This window comes from Cololabis saira, chromosome 14 (genome assembly GCF_033807715.1).
Source record: "Cololabis saira isolate AMF1-May2022 chromosome 14, fColSai1.1, whole genome shotgun sequence".
Lineage (NCBI taxonomy): Eukaryota > Metazoa > Chordata > Actinopteri > Beloniformes > Belonidae > Cololabis > Cololabis saira.
Window position 1 is genome coordinate 22,733,610 of NC_084600.1, and position 21,052 is coordinate 22,754,661.

The following is a 21,052-nucleotide window of genomic DNA, read 5'->3' on the forward strand; positions in this document are numbered from 1 at the left end:
TGCCCTTACTTTTTAACAACTTGTGCTTTTTATTATTTTTCCTCTTTTCTTATCATTTTATTTGTTATTTACTGTTTAATTGTGTCTTGCCGCTTTTAATGTTGATGTAAAGCACTTTGAATTACCTTGTGTTGAATTGGGCTATACAAATAAACTTGCCTTGCCATGGTTTTGCTTCATTGCCATCTCCTGATTCAATTTGGTGTCAAAAGAAATGTGCTTTTCAGACTTACTATTATTATTTTAAAGTCCCACTTTTTAGACAGAAGCTGAGGTTCGTGAACAGAAACCTAGCATTTATTTTCAGGCAGTCAGTCATCAATACCAAGTTTCTACTCAGTTGTATAGAGATGTTTTTCCACATATGTTTAAATGTAAAAGAGTGATAGATTTCGTTTAGAATTAGAAAAAAGAAAAAGGTGCAGTAACGGGTACTTTTACAAGGCATTCACAAATGCGACTAGTTACATTGCGTCTGGACTGTAACTTGTTGAGAAGGCGAGCGAATGTCCCGAGCCTGCACTATTTGCGTGGAGGAAGGAGCGCTCAGCCTGTAAAGCGGCACTGCGGCAGCGCCGTATCACTGCGCCCGCTCTCGCTGCTTCGGGATCTGGAGCTCCGTGAGAGGAGGAGGAGGAGGTACCTCTGCTTTTCCTTTGCGGGATTTATTTTCTCAGCTCCAAATCTACTTCTGCTTTATTCTTATTTCTCACCCCAATTTTTGCGACCGAAGGCCTTCAACTTGTCCGGACGGTCCCTCCTCAGTCGCAAGGGTTTGCATTTCTTGGTTTTGCATGACGTGTCTTGGAGCTAAAAGAGAGGCTTGCTTTTGTTGTGTGTGTTATAGTGGAAAATGAGGCTTGGAGAGCAGGAGCAGGAGGAGAGGCAGTCCGCTGCTGCTGCTGCGGGCTGCACTGGATTACACAGCCTCAGATCTCTGCTGACAGCACAGGCGGACAAAAAAGACAAGGGAAAGAGTCTTTCCTGAGCAAGAAAAGCCAGGGCGAGCGCTGGAACATTTTTGTTCTCAAACTAGAAATATATCTCTGGAGTTATTATTGTGTAAAATATGTGTGTCATCAGAGTAGTGTTGGCATCAGGTTAAACGCATAGGAATTATTTAAGTAAGGGTTCATCTAGGTTTTTTTTTGTGTGTGTGAGGGTTTTATAAGGCAACATAACTGCATGGAAGCAGAATCCTTTAAATCCTTTAAATTGTTTCTGCACATTTACAAAGCCCTGGCATGCTGGCTTATTAGATGCTCATTTATTGTCCATTAATTTCATCATGAGGTGCATTTGGAAAACATTTGCCACTTTGCAGGGTGTAGCAGAGCATGCACATGTGCTGCAGAATCCAGATGAGCCACATTGCATGACAGCCTGTGTCCAAGGAGACAATGTAAAGTTGAAGATGGTGGTTGACTGTGACAAATCGGTTTTGGTGTGTGTGGCGATGCAGAAAAGGTGTGATCCCTCTGTGTTTAAAATATCCAAGTACATTTGGAGGTATTAATGTTTGGGAATCTTTGTGAAAGCCTGCAGTATTTGGATGCTTGCTCCACTTGCTACCATTTCAGTGATGTAATGGATGAGAATGTTAATTGTGGATGTCTTGAGAAGATGTAAGTGGTTAGTACCACACTGCCAGGATGACGTTTAGTAGCTTCAGGCCTTGACTATCAGCTATTCTTTTTGAGTCCCCAGAATAAGAATGCAAGCTGTTGAACATTGCATCCTAATGTCTTAAAGCAGCCAGATGCCTTCAGTGTCAGACAGTGAAGGCATGCCCTCCTGAGCCCTGTGGTTAAAGTGCAGAATGACATCATGGGTCATGACATTTGTCTTGATTTCTTATCAGGGTGTCAAAATCCTGGAGGCTAACTCCCTGGTCAATTATATCCACTTTCATTCCTGAGATATCTTAGTGGTTGCGTGCATTAGTAAAGCAAAGCGAGGTCCTTTTTGAATGAAGATTTTTGATTTGGGGCAGGTGTCATGTACAAGTGCGTGTTTGTGTCTCCAAGTTGGGGCTGTTTATTCGAAAGTGGCTTTCAACCCTTAATTAGTTGATAGTTGAATTGCCCTAGAGGTATTTTAAATAACTGTGATTCTGTTTTGATATTGGTGATATTACAGCGTGTTTCAATGACACAGAATTCAATTCATTCAAGGCAATGTATGGTCCGCAGGTCCTTCATCCCGACATCCATCAGACTCTACAACAATTAACTTTAGTCACTCGAGTGCAATAACCTGTTTCTCTGAAAGTGCAATAACCTTCTCTCTCTAAATACCTCACTGGTATTTTTGCACTTTTACATATTATCAGTTTTTTGGGGTTTAGTATTTCTTTTGTACATTGCTCATTTTTTATATTTTATATTGCTATTTTTTAAATTAATTAGATATTTATTGGTTATTTTTATTTTTTAGGATATACTTTTTTTTTATACATTTTCATACTTTCGTGTGTATTTTGTAAAATTGTTGAGCGTGTGTGTGTTTGCTGCTGCACAATCGAATTTCTCTTCTGGGGGATCAATAAAGTTTATTCTATTCTATAATTGTAACCCCTTAACTTTATTAGTAGTGGCATGCAAAATGTTAACTGGTGTTTAGAAACTTGAGGTATCAATCCATAAAGTCATAAATTCATTCATTATATTTTAAAAAGAGCTTTTCCCTGTTAAGACACTGTTTAGGTTTGTAGCCTGGTAGGACCTGTAGGAGAACCAATTAGAGAGAATTCACACCTAATGATCACGTCACCTCTGAGCTCAACTGGCCTGGCAGTGTAAGAATGTACAAAGCAGTCACCAGGTGCTATTGTAGCCCCCCAAAATAAACCCTCATCTGACTTATGTACGGTGGCCAGAACCTTCTGCGAAGTATGCAGATCCTTTTGGAAAAGGGCTTGTTGACTTAATGAATTGTTGACCTTGCTGAGTGATCATATTGCAAATTTGCATGTTCTCTGTCTCCCTCTCTCCATCCTCATTTTGTAGAAAGGTGAGTTTCCTGACCCTGGGTACGAGGATTCATTTCTTGGAGAGGAAAAATGTGGTGCCACTTACTCGCTGCACCCTGGCGGGATGTGTTTACTGAGAAGACGTTTGCTCTAACTTGAAAGCCCCTTCCTCTGATGGATTTGGCAGTTTGATGATAACATGTTAAGTTGATCCTTTTACACCTCTGTTGACGGATTGGATGAACTGCCTTTGAGGATCTTTGAGTGGAACCTAGCCTGACTGACTTGACGCAGTTTTGCGTTTCCTACATATAGACTTGTTCTTTTGGATGTTACGCGTTTACTTTGGATTCTATTGGATATTGCTGAGATTTTCCTTGAGGAGGGGGTTTCACTCAATTGGAGTCTGAGTGGCGCTAGTGTTTGACTCCGTAAGAGGTGGACTTACCCGGGTGTTTCCCATGAAGGACATGGATGGCCCTCGATCAAGTGGACTCCGGAAGAAGCGGAAGTCGAGATCAGAGCGGAATCGGGAGAGGCGATCAAATGGGATAAGAAACAACCATGTCAAAGGCTCAGTGTTTCGCCTCTCGTCCGACTCGGAGCAGGGGGGTGAGAGGGAGCCCTCCTCATCCCGCCCCCCTCGTCCTCCGCGAAGAAAGCGAAAGGAGTCTACTTCTGCTGAAGAGGATATCATCGACGGCTTCTCCATCACAGGCTTCGTGACCCTGGAGGCTCTGGAGGTAACTCATTAACTACAAGAGTGTAGCTTTTATCATTGTGTGTGTTTGCTTGTGTTGAACTGCTTGATTGATATGAACCTGACAACCACCGTGAGGCTGTCACAAGATGTGCCTCTCTGCCACTGCTGGCTTTCCCTTTCGTGTGCATATTTTGCTGCGGTGCGAGATGGTGTTGAGTAGAAGTAGCTTTAAAAGCATTTTTGTAGCCAGAGATGACTATCCGCCTCACCAAGAGACTGTTGTCGTTGTACTGTAAACTGCTTTGGGTATATTCTTACACCATCCAACAAAGCCATGCACCAGATTAAGGGTGTTCAGCTACAGCTCTCGTGGCTCTGGCATCTTTGTACATTTCGAAGTGAAAAAGCAATTTGATCCACATTTACAAGAGTTTATTCAGAGTGCTAGTAATTTATTCTACACCGGCTATCCATTTTCCTTGAAATGCAAGCCGAGCATAGGCAGCTTTCCAGTCATCTGAGTTATGACTTCTACATTATTACAGCTATACTTTCTATGATGAATGTGTGGCGATTAAAGGAAAGATGTTTTTGCAAGGCATTGGGCCACCAGAAGCCTCCAGAACATTTTGAATGTTGTGTTGGTTTAGAGCCGCTACAATTGTCCTCTATCGTTGGTTTTGTTTTACGTGGTGGAATAATGAGCATTTGAAAATATGATGCTACAAAACCTCCCAGACTGGTTTGGTGGCAAAAGTCTGGATTTTCATTCAAACCATTCAAGTATTCAAGAATTGACATTGCATGAAAATAGTCATTATTTGCACTCGGGTCTACGTGCCGGTTGAAGCCAAACACGTTTTCTGTGTGGTTGTTTGAAGTGCACGGCGGGAGACTGAGATTGACAGGAAGATACTCATGAAACATGACAGGATACACAGTGACCAAAAATATCAGCATGCATTTGACAGGAGGCATTTGAAAAGACCGAAATAGATGTATTACCCTAGCTACTGGTAACTAGCTTCCACTCAGATTTTTCTTTTTACTAAATATTTCAGAAACATAGTAATAATTCATGCAGTTTGCCCTGATCTTGTTTCAGCAGTACGTGACAATAGTATCCTCACAAGGTCAGACTGATGGATGCGTGACTCCGTCTGACTCGCTGTTTGTAATATATTCAGAGTGATAATAATCTCTTGGCCGCTGCTGAGACCCATATCAGGCATATGCACTGTCTGCTCAACTTAAGTGTCTCTTTTGAGCTAAATCCACACTTTTCATAGCTCAAGTGCGTCTGCCATGTTTTTTTTCTCTCTTTATTCAGCGTGACTGTGTTGAACAGCCCTGGTTTGTTGTGCCTCTACATCTTTTCTTTATCTCTCCCCCCCCCCCCTGTCCGTTGATGTTTTCTGCCTCCGCATACACCAAGTACAAATGTCAAAAAGAGAGTTTGAATTTCTCTTGCTTTTCTCCTGTTTTTGCCTTTTCATTACACAAAACTGTTCCAGCCATCCCTCACAGAGAGCTAGATTTAAAAGAAAATAAAGGCTTAATGGGTCAAAAATCACAGCAGATAGATATTTAATCACAGTGATTTAGAAATCATTTTTTATTAGACTAAAATGCACCGTGCTGAAGTCAGAACAAGAGAGACATCGACTGTACTTATGCATGTGATGTGTGTGCCGGGGCTCACGCGCAGGAATACGTTTGTGAGAATGTGACAGAACTCATTAAAGCCATATCAGCTCGCTGGGAAAGGAGGTGGCACTATTGAAGTGCAATACTTCTTAGAGGTGTTGCAAAGCTTTGAATACAGTATCGCTCACAGCTCCCCAAATGTAATAAAGGCAGCGACTTCCATTTTTATCGCGAGTTAGTTTTCTGTACTTTGATTGCTGTGTTTTCCCTGAGTTGCTGACCAGTTCTGGTGCAGACGACATCACGCTGTCTTGTAGTTTTCTAGATTTCCATAAGGGACAAAACTGATGTTTTCTTTATGAGTTACCTGATTCCTGAACTACAGATCATTAGTTGTATTAAAAAGGCAAAAAATAAGGATATAAGAAGTCAAAAGAATACTTATTTGGTCAGAAATCAGGAAGAAAATCTTGTCACACTTGTCAAAGTAACCAGGTAGTAAGACGGCTAAGTTTAGCGCTTGCAAATCCTAGCATGTGTGAACGATGTGAAGAATGAATTCAGCAATGTGTCGTAAGAATACTTGTAAAGACTCTCACCTCGACGCTCCAGATCCAGGGTTGTTATGTCCACTGTTGAGCTGAGTGCTGAAAAAGTCCTTTTCATGCAGAGGAAAGCAGTAAAAATGGCTACATCTACGCTGTTGCAACGTGCATAGCTTTACAGTTCAAGCAAAAATATGCTTAAAAACTTAAAAAGAAATTTGCATTCTTGCATTCATGCTTTCCAAATCAACCTGTTCAATAAGGTTTTTGTGATCAGCCCTAGTTCATGCTGCTCATCGTTGTTCACACAACGACAACAAAAAGAGTTTGCGTATCCTCCAAATATCTTGCTGCACATCCCTTGCGCTAAAACCGTTGATTAGAGTCTATGTTTTGGCTCCCCTGCATTGTCCTCGACTTATACTTATCTTTATACTTATTCGCTCCACGGCAAAACGCTTCAAACAGAAGCGCAAGTTCACACAAGGGCACATTCCTGCACATCCTGTCCACTCTGTTGTCACGAGTCTAAGTCTTACGTCTGTGGGTTTACAGTCCATCAGTGGGACCAAAAAAACCTCATGTGAAGGTGATTGACGTGGCGAAACCACACTGGGGGAGGGTAGCTGGAGGGCGGCGTTATGGACCTCCAAGTTAGAATATTGTTGAAGACCACAACAAATAAACGAGTCTACTGAAAACACAAGAGACTGGGTTTGTGTCGCTGCTGAATGTCTGAGCTGAGGCAAAAAAAACAACCTGTTTTAGAGAAAAGCCCCTTTCTCAAAAGACTTACCATGTTTAATTATTAGTGAGGATAGATTTAAAGATTCAAAGATGCTTTATTTATCCCGAGGGAAATTGCTGTGCAACAGTTGCAGTACAAGGTGGGGAAGTAATACAAGAAAATAGTAAATAAATAAAAATAAGTACGCACTAAATTAGTAATAAGGAGACAAAGTGGTACAGTTGTAAAGTGATAAGTAGCTTAAATTAAGTTAACAGTACAACCAGTAAAGTGATGAAGTGACAATTTGTTAGAGAAGATTGAAGACTGAGTGACATCAGGGCACAGTGTGTCCACTGTCCCTCTCACGGCAGGAGGTAGCTGAATTAATATATGACATGATATCTCTTCATCTTGTATGTTTCTGTCATTTCCTCGACACTGATGCCTGAGTTTCTCCAGATTATTTCAGCCATTCCCCTCCTGATTCGGTGCCTGCCCTTTTCTCTGGTTTCAGTCGGTATTTTCAAACGCTTAGTTGTGAGCCGAGTGTACTTCTTTGTTTACACGATGTCAATGTGCTGTTTGAATAGAACAAGTGCACAAACATATCACTGCACAAGTGGTATTTTTTTTTCTCTTTTCTGGGTAAAGTTAAATTCTGATGAGGTCAGGCCCCTGGAGGTATACGCTCGTGCTTTCCATCTGTCACCATGGTGCCGGAGCCACACTGCTCCGGGCTTCTCTCCCTGCGTATGCTGATGCCTTCGCATTCGGTTTCTGTATTTGTCGTTTGCATTCTTGAGCCTGAGCTCCTTGTGGCGGAGCTACTCAGTCGTGTTGGACGACATGTTGCAGTCTTAATTAACAAATAGTTTGTCAGAGTTGCAGTTTGAAGTGAAATTGTTCAACATGAAGGAGAAGTGACACGTGATGGTTGTTGCTGTAGGATTGTTGGATCTTTGCATGTTTGCCTGTTTTTGTGTACATCGTCACATGGTCTTTACATAAAATAGACGTGCTTTCCGCTTCTCTCAATTGCATTAGTAGAAAGGTCAGGAATTGTAAACTTGCAAATCCCATTATTGAAAACATTTTTCCTCGTCTTTTTGTAAAATCCAACATCTTGGTTCTCCTTTTTTTGAAGCAAAGTTTATTTTGTCTACATATCTCCTGAACTGTTGACTTTATCAGACTTGGGTAAAGATATCGACACTAAAATGGCATCAGAGTGACAACATTAAGTATCAAAATGATTTAACTGGATACAACAGAATTAAAGTCATGTGACTGTTTATGTCGAGCAAAAATAAGAGCAAGAAACAGGCCTGGACATATCGGAGGACAGCTGGGATAGCATTTGGGGATCTCAGGCTAAAACTACCGACTCAAGAATGTGGTGAGAATTTGGTTGGAACAACATAATCTGATATTTTGTGACACTGAAATAAAATTTTTTACAGCAGGGCCAACATAGGCAGGAGTGTTGGTGACTGAGAGCTAAAACATTGGCAGACAGTTTTCATATATTTTGGGGATGTTTTGTAATTTATGTTGATCAGGAAGCGATTGTCGATGAATTCATGAATATTTTTGGAGTTGAAATTGGTTGCACTTTTCATGAAATTAACATATTCACACAGAAACTCTCAAGACTTGATGAATACGTTAATGAGGTAAGTATTGTCAAAATTTTGAAAATCATCATAGAAAGTATAGCTGTAAAACCCATGGTTACTACTAATAAGCACTTGAATTGTGTTTAATATAGTTTTACAAAAAGACTACAATTACCAAACATTAATAAAGGCAATCAAAAAAAGCAAACCCACTGAAAACAAGACAATAAAGCTGGGTGGAGCAGTTTCTTTTTGACTATTTGGCTTTTGGAATAAAGCTGTAGCTGTTTCCTCTAAGAATCGCTACTGACTTTCATATTGTTTGGTTTTACATGTGTGAAATGGTAGTTAATGAATCCAAGTTAAAGCTTTAAGTACAGAAGAAGAAAGCTCACATCGTTAAAACATAAACTCTGGCTGACCAGGAAATTACAAAGGCTCGTTGAGCTGCAGTATTTATTCATAGTACGGAAATCTAAGCACACGGCAGTGAAACGCGTTGCTTTGACAGAGATTTCTTGGACACACATCCATCCATCCATCCATCCATCCATCCATCCATCCATCCATCCATCCATCCATCCATCCATCCATCCATCCATCCATCCATCCATCCATCCATCCATCCATCCATCCATCCATCCATCCATCCATCCATCCATCCATGGTCAGCCCGTCCCAACTCTCGTTGGGTGAAACAACCAACACCGTCGGCAGATCTCCAGTCCCTTGAAGGGCAACAACAACTTATTGCAGTAATCTCGTAAATGGTCGTATTATTTAATGCAGTCTCTTCTAAAACCTCCCCTGTTTGCTTTAAAACAGCTCAATTGAAAGAGGTTTCTGACCTCAGTGTGTCCCTGCTGGCCAGAATTGATTTAATTTCATTTTACTTAACCCACTGCTCCATTATTTCCCCATAATTAGTGACTAATCGTGTCTTTATGTTTGTATCAGCCACACACACAGAGATTTACTTTAATCCTTCATATAATACAAACCAATCAAGCTTCTCTCAGGGCCTCACTTTGATGGCAAAACTCATAATCAACACTATTTTGGTCGATTCAGAGTTCAGCCCCTCTTTACGTAATTACTCAATGACATTGAAAACATGATGGATTTAGCAATGAACTTGGAGTAAAATTGTTAAATATGTTGTTCTTTGGACTCACTGAAACAGAATTGGTTTTACCTTTCCTTTGGAACAAAACCTCTGTTAGCTGCAACCCAGCTTTTCAGAAGAGCTATATGAATGGAAATTCACCTACTTGAACTGAACGAGCCGCAGCCAGGCAGGGCACTGAATATGGTCTTTTAGGAAGAGCTCCAAGTGCACTGTCGTAAAAGAAAGTAGGATGGTAGAGTAATAAAAGAAGCTACCAACAGGAGCATCGTCAAAAAACAGAATTAATTTTGAGCAGTCACACCGTCTGCGTTTCAAAAAAACTTTGCTCACAACTTCCCAACGTTATGGATTAAAGTTTGACGGATTTTTTTTTTAAAGCTGGAATGCCAAAATCTCATCTACTTGCTAGGAAGTTTTAGGTCTGACTGAAAAAAGAAGAAGAAAAAAAAACAACACACCACACATCTCCTTGTGGTTAGTCTGACTGTCTATGTTTATTACACTTGACATGATAAACATGACCCTTAAGCCCAACTTGCTTTGCAATGTTTTAAATGGGTTATCATTGTAGAAAACATGATATATACATTTTGATATAATATCGTAAGGATCTGCTTAAAAACTTATATGAATGTAGAAAGACTAACTTTATTTTATTCCTTTATAGCTCTTACTGTGTGTTTTTATTTGTATTTATTTATTTAGCACAATTTAAAAAAAAATAGTGCAAGGAGGGAACGAAGCCCAGAGGGCTTGTACGTGTGAGTTCCACTCCCGTCATCTACTGTAAACAGAAAATTAAATGTACAAACATAGGAAAACTCTAATTATAAACATGAAAAGAAAACAAAGATACATAATAGAGAATATAATAATAATTGAAAAATTAGGACATGAGATGTTTTTTCAGCAATTTTTTGAAGGATATAAATGACAATGTGGACCTCAGAGACATATCTAAATTGTTCCAGAGTTTAGGACCTCTAAATGAAATATTGAACTGATGAGAAGATGTTCGACAGAAGGGTAAATGTAGATTGACACTGTGTCTAGTTGAGTATGAATGCAATTCAGATGAAAAACTAAACAAATTATGAAAGGTTTCCGGAAGATCTTGCTTATTGTTGATAAACTTGTGCACAAATAAACATGAGTGAAAAACATTGAATTTATGAATGGGTAATATAGAGTATTTTTGAACGGAGGTGCGGATGGATTATGTCTATTGGACATAGAGATTGATCTCAGGAATCTCTTCTGGATTATCAGTAGTTTGTTAAGGAAGGATGGATAAGTTGCAGACCAGACAATATTACAGTAATTCATATATGGAAACAGAAAACTATAATACAAAGTTAAGTGATGGATCAGGGGACAGACTTTCCTCAGTATACCAAGCATCTTCATAGATCTTTTGCATACTTGATCAATATGGTTTTTCCAATTAAGGCCTTCATCCAGAACATCACCCAAAAATGTGGTGTGAGGTACCTGTTGGATTTCAGTTCCGTTAATTAATATTTTGGTTTCTTCTTTTGTATGAGGTTTGTTTTTGTTGCAGAAGATCATGAAGTTACATTTTTTTAATATTGAGAGTTAATTTATTAATCTGGATCCAATTAGAAACAGTTTGTAATTCATTATTTACCAATGCAATAAGGGACTTGAAGTCATCATGAACAGCTGTTCAACAAGTGTCATCTGCAAATAATAAGGGAAAAAGATTATTGCAAGACAGGCATGTCATTGATTTGGTAGATGATATACCATTTGAAAAAACAAACTGTTGTCTATTGTCTAGGTAATTAATCAGCCATTTGAGGGCAACATTCTGGATTCCATACCTATTAAGCTTTGAAATAAGAATGATATGGTTGACTGTATCAAATGCTTTGCTTAAATCAAGAAAAACACCAAGGGCATTTTTTTTCCCGTCCAGAGCTGAAGAAATGTTATTGACAAATTGTAGCAATGCATGCTCGGTAGAATATTTTTTACGGAAGCCATATTGATGTTTATAGAGGATGTTGTTAACAGCTAGGTGCTTGGAGATTCTTACATAAACCTATTTTTCCAAAATCTTTGAGAGACAAGGAAGTATGGATATTGGCCGATAGTTGCTAAACTCCTTTGTGCTACCAGATTTGAATATTGGAATGACTTTTGCGATTTTAAGTTCTTGAGGGACAATACCAAACTGAAGAGATAGAGAAAAGATGTGAGTTAGAGGATGAATGATGTAATCTATAGATTCTTTGATAAGACTACTTCTAATACCATCGTGACCTTGAGCTGAGTTTTTTAAATTCTTGATAATTTCATGAACTTCTTCAGTACTGGGAGGCTCAAACACAAAAAGAGATGAAAATGTCCCTTTGATAAAACTATAAGGATTAATATCAGAGTCCTTTATAGTCGAGGCCAAGGAAGAGCTGACGTTGATGAAAAACTCATTGAAACCCTCAGCTATATCTCTCGGGTCACAAAGGGGCCCATCCTTTCCCAACATCTCAGTAGGTACAACAGCTTGAGTTTTTTTCCGATTAAGCAACTGGTTGATGAGATTCCAGGTTGACTTAATGTTATTAGTTTTTGTTTGCAGTGTGTTTACATCCAAGGAATAAAAACATTGTGAACCATCAGTTTGAGAGTCATTCAGTTTCTCAAAATATCATCTCCTTACTTCATGAATAACACAACCTGTAAAATGCACTTTAAGTTAATTGGATAATACATCAGTGTCACATTCAATGAGCTGGAAACATGTTGTTTCTGAGTCAGTCTCAGTTAAACTCCTCTCTTTCAAGCAATTAAATGTGACCCAAGAATATGGTAAATGGCAGTTTTCCTTTACAGCTTTGCTGTATGAAGTGAATTTTAATGATAAGAGGACTTCTGCTTTTAAAATGCTGTTTGCACCGCCAGATGCCGTTCGATCGCTGCATCTGTTCTCCAACAGTTAATAGCACGCTGTTGTTGGCGCTTTATGAGTGTTCCACGTATAAAGTGTTTTGTTATGTCATTGCACCAATTTTTGCTCCCTCCTGGTGTTTTATAGGACATAAGATGATTTAATTAAAAAAAGATAGAAAAAAGAAGTGTTGTATATTTCCAAGTTGCACTGATTTCTAAAACTAATTCGGAGTGAACTAAAATGCGCTTGCAGCTGAATTCAACTAAGTGGTTGCAGTTTGAAGCGCCGTTGCATCAGGCGGTAGCTGGAACTGGTTTTCTCAAGTCTTCTTGTATTGGACCACAAACCAGACTCCTTGCCTCTGACCACCAGAAGAGGAGGAAGGGGGGAGGGGGAGGGAGAAGAGACTGCCAGTGAATTACAAAGAGCTTTAATGTATTTCACTGCAGGGTACACATCACTCCACAAAAAGACCATAAGAGGTATATGTATAAACCATATGTCTGCCGGAGGAGAAATGTTTTCATAAGAGCTGTGGAAATACTCCTCGTGTCCTTTCTTGCTGTTTACATTTTATTTCATTTCCACTGATGCACTGCTGGGATCTTGTTGATTCCAACTACATGCCAGTTCCCATTTCATGTCTGCTGCCCTTATCAGTTATTTGATTTTAGACTCCAGCTTCACACCCCTCTGACATATACACACACACACATACACACACAGTAGCGTTGGAGATGTTATATGTTCAAGTTGAGGCACGATGGAGCTTAATCTATGAACCATAGTTCATAGATTAGTGAGTCACCCGTATGTGTGTGTGTGTGGGAGGATGGTGGATGTGGGAGATATGCAGTAAGGCGTTCAACAAACTGTGAATAATTGAATTGATAAGTTGTCAAACCTTTATTTATCAAATAATGGGTCGGTATGTAATGGTTCTTGACAGTCGAAGCAGGGCAGAAGTTAAAAGGACAGGTCTCCATCCGTAGCTGAGAGAATCAAGCATGATTGTTAGGACAACATTTCACTTGTACGCCCAAATGAAGATGATGAATTGCAGTTTAACAGTCTGGCATTTTCTCTTTTTTATGGTATTCGTAGGTTGATGTTCTCAGCTTGCCAGCATTTCAAAAACAATTGATTCACCTTGGCACAGCCCCCAGAAGTCTGTCTGGGGGAGGACTTACGTGCAGGCAGTAACACATCGATTATTACTTCATTGTAAGAAAGAGACTAATGTGAAATCAAATGTATTGACAGCTTGTTTCTGACAGGATGCAAAAATAACAAGATTTCAGACACGCATCAAGCCAGGTTTTCATCACGCTTTATTTATGAGTGAAGGCTGGCTGAGAAAGGACACCTTCAGAGAGCTTTTATTCATGACGCCTTGTGTTGTGACCAGCTACATTGATGGATATTTCTGCAGAGTGAATTATACTACTTTACTGGTCTTTTAATTAACTTTTCCCTTTTAATACCTTCATTTATTCCAGTTGTGAAGTGTTAATGTCAAATCCTTCATCTGCAGTGAAGAAAGTACACCCCCTCTAGTCGTGCACATCAGGACATTCTTAAAAATAAAAAAGAAATCTGATTTTTATGAGGTCTTCATACTAGATAAGTACTTTACTTGATTTAAAAAGCAACAACAACTAACAAAAAAACACACTTGCACTTTGTCATTACTTAATTGTGTAAAACCTGAATCAAAATACAGAAATAGTGGTTGAAAAACCGAGTGCACCCTTAATAGTTTTTGGCAGTTTAAAAGATAATGTATGTGTTAACATAATGTTGGGGGAGAAACACATTAGTCTTTTGTCTATAAAAAGAACATTGACAGCACAGTTTAAGTTTTCAAAATCGCATTTGAAGAAACGATGAGACTTTTGAACAGATAAGACCAAAGTGGCTATATTTGGTCAAAGTGCACAGCAGATCAGCATAAAACACGAGTGTTGACTCAAGTTTTCTCGAGCCAAATGTGGGGTCATACAACAGGACTTTTTGTTTCTTGCCTCTCTTCTGATAGAACTTGCTTTGTTGGATACATCATATTCATATGCCTTATGCATGTTAGGAGCTGGTATGTTGGTGCTGTTGGACTTTGGTGGCCACACTGGGAGATTGACCACATCTAGCTCCGGCATTCTCCCAATAGCGAGATCTCTTTGAGAGCGAGCCTATACGAAATAGAGCATTGGTTATGTATTGTAAGTCCAGATTGGAAAACTCTTGCTCTTCTATGGGCCGGGACACACCAACCCGACCGCCGACGGTCAGCAGAAAAGCAGTTGGACTGAAAGTCGGCTCCCGTCTGTCTGAGTCTGTTAAAAAAAATACTGAAACATGACCGTTATAATCATTTTTTTCCAATTAAATGAGGCTTTGAGGCAGAGGACATTTTTCGATCAATTTTTGTAATTCAGTTACTCGCCATGTATTGCTCTGCTCAAGTATTACTTTATATGATGTGTTTTCAATGGATTTCACTCTTTTGCCAACCTCGTTATAAAGTTTCATAGAAGTGAAAAGAAAAAAAAGGAAGGAAGTTGAATTTAAAAAAACTATATTTACTCCTATTGCTTTTCCTTGTTGGTGCAAAATACATTCTGGGATACTTGGCCGTCTCAAGCCTACCCAAGGCTCTGCTGGATGCATCCTCGATAAAATGGGTGGAGCGAGAACACATCTGGGCATTTCATCTGTTCTTGTACAGCTGCGTTCTTGCAATTGGAACAGTATTTCGATTGCAGATGATGACATTTCACAAGTACACACAAGAACGCATGTTGAGAAGTGGCCTGTGTGAGGGTTGGCAACAGGTACTTGTATGCTGCTGCGTGTCATGTGACCAGTATTGAGAGTGTCCTTTTGCAAGCGTTAGCAACAGGTAGCAGCGGTGTGATTATGTCGGCGGTGTGGAATTATTTTAAGATCGAGGACAACAAAAGCAAAACAGCGGAGTGAAAGTCTCAAGGGGTGGCAGCAGCACAGCAGGATTCAACACCACAGACCAGATAAAGGATTTAAAAAAAAGCACCATGGAAAAGACTATGCGGGCTTCGTGCAGGCAACCAGCATCAAGCAGAAAAGTAAGCCACAATGTCAGATGCTAGAATATTTGAAACTATGTTCAGATGGTACCACAGCGAGGCTGATAACAGAGAAAGTTGTTGAATTTATTGTACTGGATGACCAACCACTTTCCGTTGTAGACAAAACAGGGTTTAGATGTTTGATAGAACGTTTGGATCCTTGCTGCCAGATGCCAAACTGGTAGTTCATTTCTGAAACGGCCATCGCACTGAAGTACAAAGAGGCATGTGTCTTCTATTCTAAATGCCTGGAACTGAACGGTGCAATGTTAAGCTGTACCACCGACATCTGGAGCTCAAACCTGTGTCCTACGTCCTCATTCTGACAGCACAGTGGATAGACTCTAGTTTTACTTTTCAAAAAGTAATGTTATATGTTCATCAGTTTTGAGGATACATGGGTCAATGAGACGAGCCGAGTCCATGTTATTTTATGTGACAATGCCAGTGACATCATGAATGCAATGAATCGTCTTGGACTTGATTCTGAATTAAGGTTCTGCGTTTAACCGAAGCAGAGCCTACGCTGTTGCCGTGACGCCATCGTGAACCCTTCGGACTTCTCCGTCACTCTATTTTGCCGCGGTGCAAAACCCCCCACGAGCGCTAGTTAATACTTTGTTTAGTTTCCGGCTTTTCCGGTCACAGTGAATCAAAGAGATAAGGACAACTATTGTGCAAAAAAAAATCACACACACACGAAGAAAAGAGCGCTGAAAGTTCACGACTGCTTCACGAACCGGAACCGGAAATGCGTTGCTACCAAGCGAACCAATCACAGCCCTCTCGGTCTGCGTCGCTTTGACGTGTAGTTACAATTTTTGGGAGGTACACGTCAGGCTACGGCGTAGCCTACGCCGTAGGGTGCGCGTCGCTGCGTACCCTATGGCGTAGGCTCTGCGTCGATTTAACGCAGAACCATAATTCAGGCTTTAACAGTTTTGGGTTGCTTGATGTAAGTGAGGGACTGCTATCACAGCATAGTGCAAGTGATTTAGTAGGTATCAGTACAAAAATATTTGGCCACTTAAAGCACTTACCACTGGCATGCTCGCGTTTGGAGGACATTCCAGTGGAGCTAAACATGCCACTCAAGGGGTCTGCAGCAAGACGTTCGAACGAGGTGGAATAACATATTATATGATGAGTCTTTTTGATCAGAATGAGGCAAAGGGGGGCTACTGGAAAAAAGTGTCATTGCGCTTTGACCTGTTGAAGAATTGACAAAAGAGGTGAGCTCTTCATCTGCATGTGCAACTGATGTGATCCCCATCATCAATGTCCTGAAATGCATACTTGGTTGAGACGAAGGAATCACGACCACGAAAAGTACTCTTCTTGAAGCTGTGAAATGTTGTTATGGACATCTTGAAATTTGTTACTCTGCTGGATCCTAGACACAAAGACAAGTAGGTTGTTTTTTAACTTTATTATAATTTTTTTTTCTCTATCGCTGCATCCTATGTATGTCTGTCAAGTAGCCTACATGTCTGCTAGCTCAGTAAATCTATACAGTAACTTGTATTGTTTATGGACAGTCTCACATGGTCCACGAGGCATTTTGAGTGTTGCTATTTTTGTAGTCATGTCAGCCTGTGACATTTAACTGGAAAAAAAATATATATTGGAAAAATGTGATGCACAAAAATAATTGTGAAGTTGAGGTTAAATTGTTAATAAATTGAATTATAATACTTATAACATAAATATATATCAAATCAAATCAAACGTTATTTATAAAGCACCTTTCATACATAGAATGCAGCACAAACTGCTTTACATAAAACAAATACAAACATAAAACGTATTAATGCGTGAAACTTCGTGAAATTTCCAGTAAACTCCCCACACCGGCTGTCACATCTGTAGATGTTTGCAGGACAGAGCTTTGAGAGCTGCGTGCTGACCTGCAGTCCCATCCTCTTACGTCCCAGTGTCTATCTCCACCTGTCTGTATAGATGTCTCTGTCGGATACCTACTGACATCCCGATCCGCAGTCCTGCCCTCTGACCACCTCGGTGTCTGTTTATACAGTCATCCCTGTGGTACACCAGCTAACCGTGTGTCTGTCAGTCATATGTACATGGAACTCTTAGTCCTCCAGCTAACGCATAATTAATACTAATGTATCTGGTCCTTTGTACCTTTGACAATATATAGGTGTCTCCCCTCTCTGTTCTTCAACCTCTCTTTCCTATCTCCCTTTTCCTGCTCCGGCCTGCTGGCCTTCAGCAGGAGCCCCCCCCCCCCCCCCCCCCATTATCCCGGTCCTTAGTTATTCCTTGCCGCTGTTTGGCTTAAGGTTTTTCTCCCACCAGGGGAGATATGGATATTATATAAATAAAATTGAACCTTTCTTAGCTGATTTTTTTTTTTACCATTATTACAATTATTTTCATTACTTTTTTGCTACTCTCTAATAGGCTCGGCATCTGTCCCTAGCAAGTGTCTAATGTGATAGCTCTTCCACTGTTGAACAGCCTGCAACAGGTCATAAAATCCAGGTGTAAATTCATGCAGCATACATTTTCTTATTTGTTCACCCACAGGCAGGCAGTTTTATTGATACATTCAGATATGTGGAGCAACAGAATCTGTTAACAGTGAGCGCCTGAATCAAACGATGGATGTGAAGGCAAAACAAAATAAAAAAAGATAGAAGAGGCCATATGTCCTACAGATCACACCTGTTTATTTTTATTCAGGTGGCGGGTATAACCAAGGTCATCAGGACAGAATTTCAATGGAATCCAGTGAAAAGTGCAGCAGGTTTGATAGATGGCCTGATGAGCAGTTCTGCTCATAAACACTTGAGTCACATGCCCAACACTGACACACTCGTCTCACTTGTTGGGAGAGAAAATGACACTAGTGCATTCATATGAACTCAGAACACATTGCTCAGCCGTGGGGGAAATGTGCAACAAGCAGCAGCAATGTATGAAGCTGACGGCCAGGCATACGGAGCTGGACCACGATGCGGCAGAAAGACGATCATTCTTTACACTCTGGTCCAATGGCAGCCATGCTTATTTTTTTCAGTCATTATTCTGCGGGGAAATACTGCGCCAATTGTGTTCCTGTCATTTGTTTTTTTATGTTTTTCTTTCTTACAACTCAAAAGCGAAGGGCATTTGCACACCTGATGAGTACAGCAAGGTTTTTTATGTATCATATATGATGTATTTCATGCAGTAATGTTTGATTTCACACTGCACTTTGTGGTATTTCAGTAAACAACATTGCATGTCATATTCACGTCTCGTTGTCACCCCGTGCATGATCTGCAGCACTCAAAACGTAACATTGGTGGTTTGACCAGATCAGTAAGGGGAACAGTTTATATCAGAAGCAGCCATACAAGCGGTTTGCCATTGCATCTATATTTCAATACATTTTATTTATTTATTTAGCCTTGTTATAAAGTGGCTTCCAAGGCCTTTTCATGACCTTTCTGCAGATAAGTTCTCATATTATCGAACTGTATCTCAGCTGTTTGGTCAGGTTAGCTGTCTGGGGAATGCTTCACACGTGTGATGTTAGTCCAGACCAAACACGCTGGGTGTAAAAATACACTCAAGACGTGATACATTTCAAAGATTATTAATGCCAGAACAGGATTATGGAAATCTCAAGGGACCTGCATGAAAACAGTTCATCATGCATATTATCATGCAATACAAAACTGAAGAAGGTTGAGCGGGGGTGTAAAGATATATTTATAGCAGCTAATATAACTTTCATCGCCTTTTTAAAAAGGTAATCTTTGGTTTATGGCACTCCCACTCTTTCCACCTCTGAAAGACTTGTTTCCCAGACACATGTTAATGTTGCACCTCGCTCTAAAAGGAAAGCATATCGTAGTATTTTCACAAAAGAAAATCATTTTCTCCGCTGAAAATAACTGAGTAGCTTGAGTAAAGAGATATACATGCTCCTGCTCAGTGTACCAGCAGGCCATTTTCCTTCCCATTTCTCTGCTGCCTTTAGTCTGGCACGTTTCAGGACAGCTGTGAAGGGAAAAAAAGATAAATGTTTGCAGAGGCTGATTGTAAAATGCCATCTCTGAAGCAGAGCTGTGGCTGGAGTCACACTCTCCCTTTTGTGTTTAATGGGCCCATCATGGTGCATTTGAATGGATATTTTTCTTTATAAGAAAAGTCCCTTTTCATGCTTAACTGCATACTGCATACTAATGCCGGCATGGTTATCATTTCTTTGCATCTGCCTGTGTTTGCACCGTGGCGCCTTCCGACTTATGGACAGAGTCCTGTTGAGATCTTTACTTACAGCTTTGAAGCTTTGATCCCTCCTCTCTTCTCTGATCCTTGTTTACAACGAAGCCGACCCACCACTGTTTCTATCGCCATCTGCTTCCATTCCTGCACTTTTAGATGTGCACGACGCACAGTGCTTTGGTTCTTTTTATACTTATGTAATTGTTTACACTTGCCTGGGTGTCAAACTATAATGCATAGCTGTATGCCTTTTTGCAATCATTACAAATGTGGCATACATCATAGAAGCTATTATCCAATGATTGCTTTGGTTGTAGTGCCTTAATTATCTTTGAGCTTGGCTGTAGAGCTCAGGACATAGTTACAGCTTTTCCAGTTCAATAATACTGAAATGCTAATTAAATTCTCCTTGGTTGGGTCTGTGTATGAGGTCACCCCCCCTGCTCTTGCCAGTGGAACTATCTGCTCTTGATGCTCAGTAGGAGGGCATGGACTGCAGCTGCTCTAGATGAGTCACGCAGGTCCATTAGATAGATTTTTCAGGTTGCCATTTTATGTGACTCAGTTCAGCGTTAACTGTGAAGTGGGTTTGGGCGATCCGGTTGGTTTAACCATGTTCGAAGCAGATGGAAACATTTGGCTTTGATATTTTATCCAATCTGACTTGGGGCGTATACTTAATTTAGAAAATAGGCTTTTTCTTAGCCTTTTACTTGTTTCCAGTGTGTTTTTAGTACTTGAGTTGTGGATTAGGATTAGTGATGAATTTTGATGATGCACTCTGATTCTTGTGTGGTGTAAATGGTGTTAACAGTGGCACAGATGTGTTGGGATGTTATTGGAGTGGAAGTTGCTTCCCCATAGAATAAGATGATGCATAACGCAGAGCTGTAGCATCGCAGAGCAGAGCAGGCCTCCCTGGAGCCAAGCTAGACTGCTCCTGTTGTGGAATTTTGGAATTTCTTGTATTATTAATGTGTGAAATATCATGTATTTTCATCTTTGTTAAGGATGAGGACAAGCCGTACCCAATTTTCAGTCTCATCGTCCAAGCTGGAAAAAGATTAGTCTCTGATTTCAGTCAGGCTAAAGTGGAATATATCTTGCTATTCCTTTTTTAGTTCCTGGAATTTATTTGTATATTTATATGATTGTTTTACATAATGAATACAATCATTTAATTATAAATAAAAAAAATTGCTCTTTTAAAAATGAAACCAAGTTCCACTTAGAATAAAACACATGAAATGTAACAAGTTCCTTGATGTTTCCTCATATAGCTTTTACTTGCTTTTATTGCTGATATCTATGAACACTACAACATTAAAGTTAGCACATAGCACATTTTATGAAATGGATACACTTGTTAAGGCAATGTTATTATGAATATTTATCTTAACTGATGAATCTGCAGCCGTTTTTCCCTCCAAGTTGGTCCCACTATATAGTTTGTT

General features: G+C 40.0%; 1 protein-coding gene across 7 annotated transcripts in view; it reads left to right on the top strand.

Moving 5' to 3' along the window:
• Positions 1-597: 597 nt before the first annotated feature.
• auts2a (activator of transcription and developmental regulator AUTS2 a) overlaps positions 598-21,052 on the top strand; it is a 352,954-nt gene continuing 332,499 nt past the window's right edge. For 6 of the 7 annotated variants that reach the window (XM_061740172.1, XM_061740176.1, XM_061740178.1 and 3 more), the window contains exons 1-2: positions 644-773; positions 3,009-3,714. In XM_061740172.1, the coding sequence (XP_061596156.1) occupies positions 3,433-3,714 (282 nt within the window). In that variant the 5' untranslated portion in view covers positions 644-773; positions 3,009-3,432. The other variant, XM_061740173.1, reaches the window with a different exon arrangement.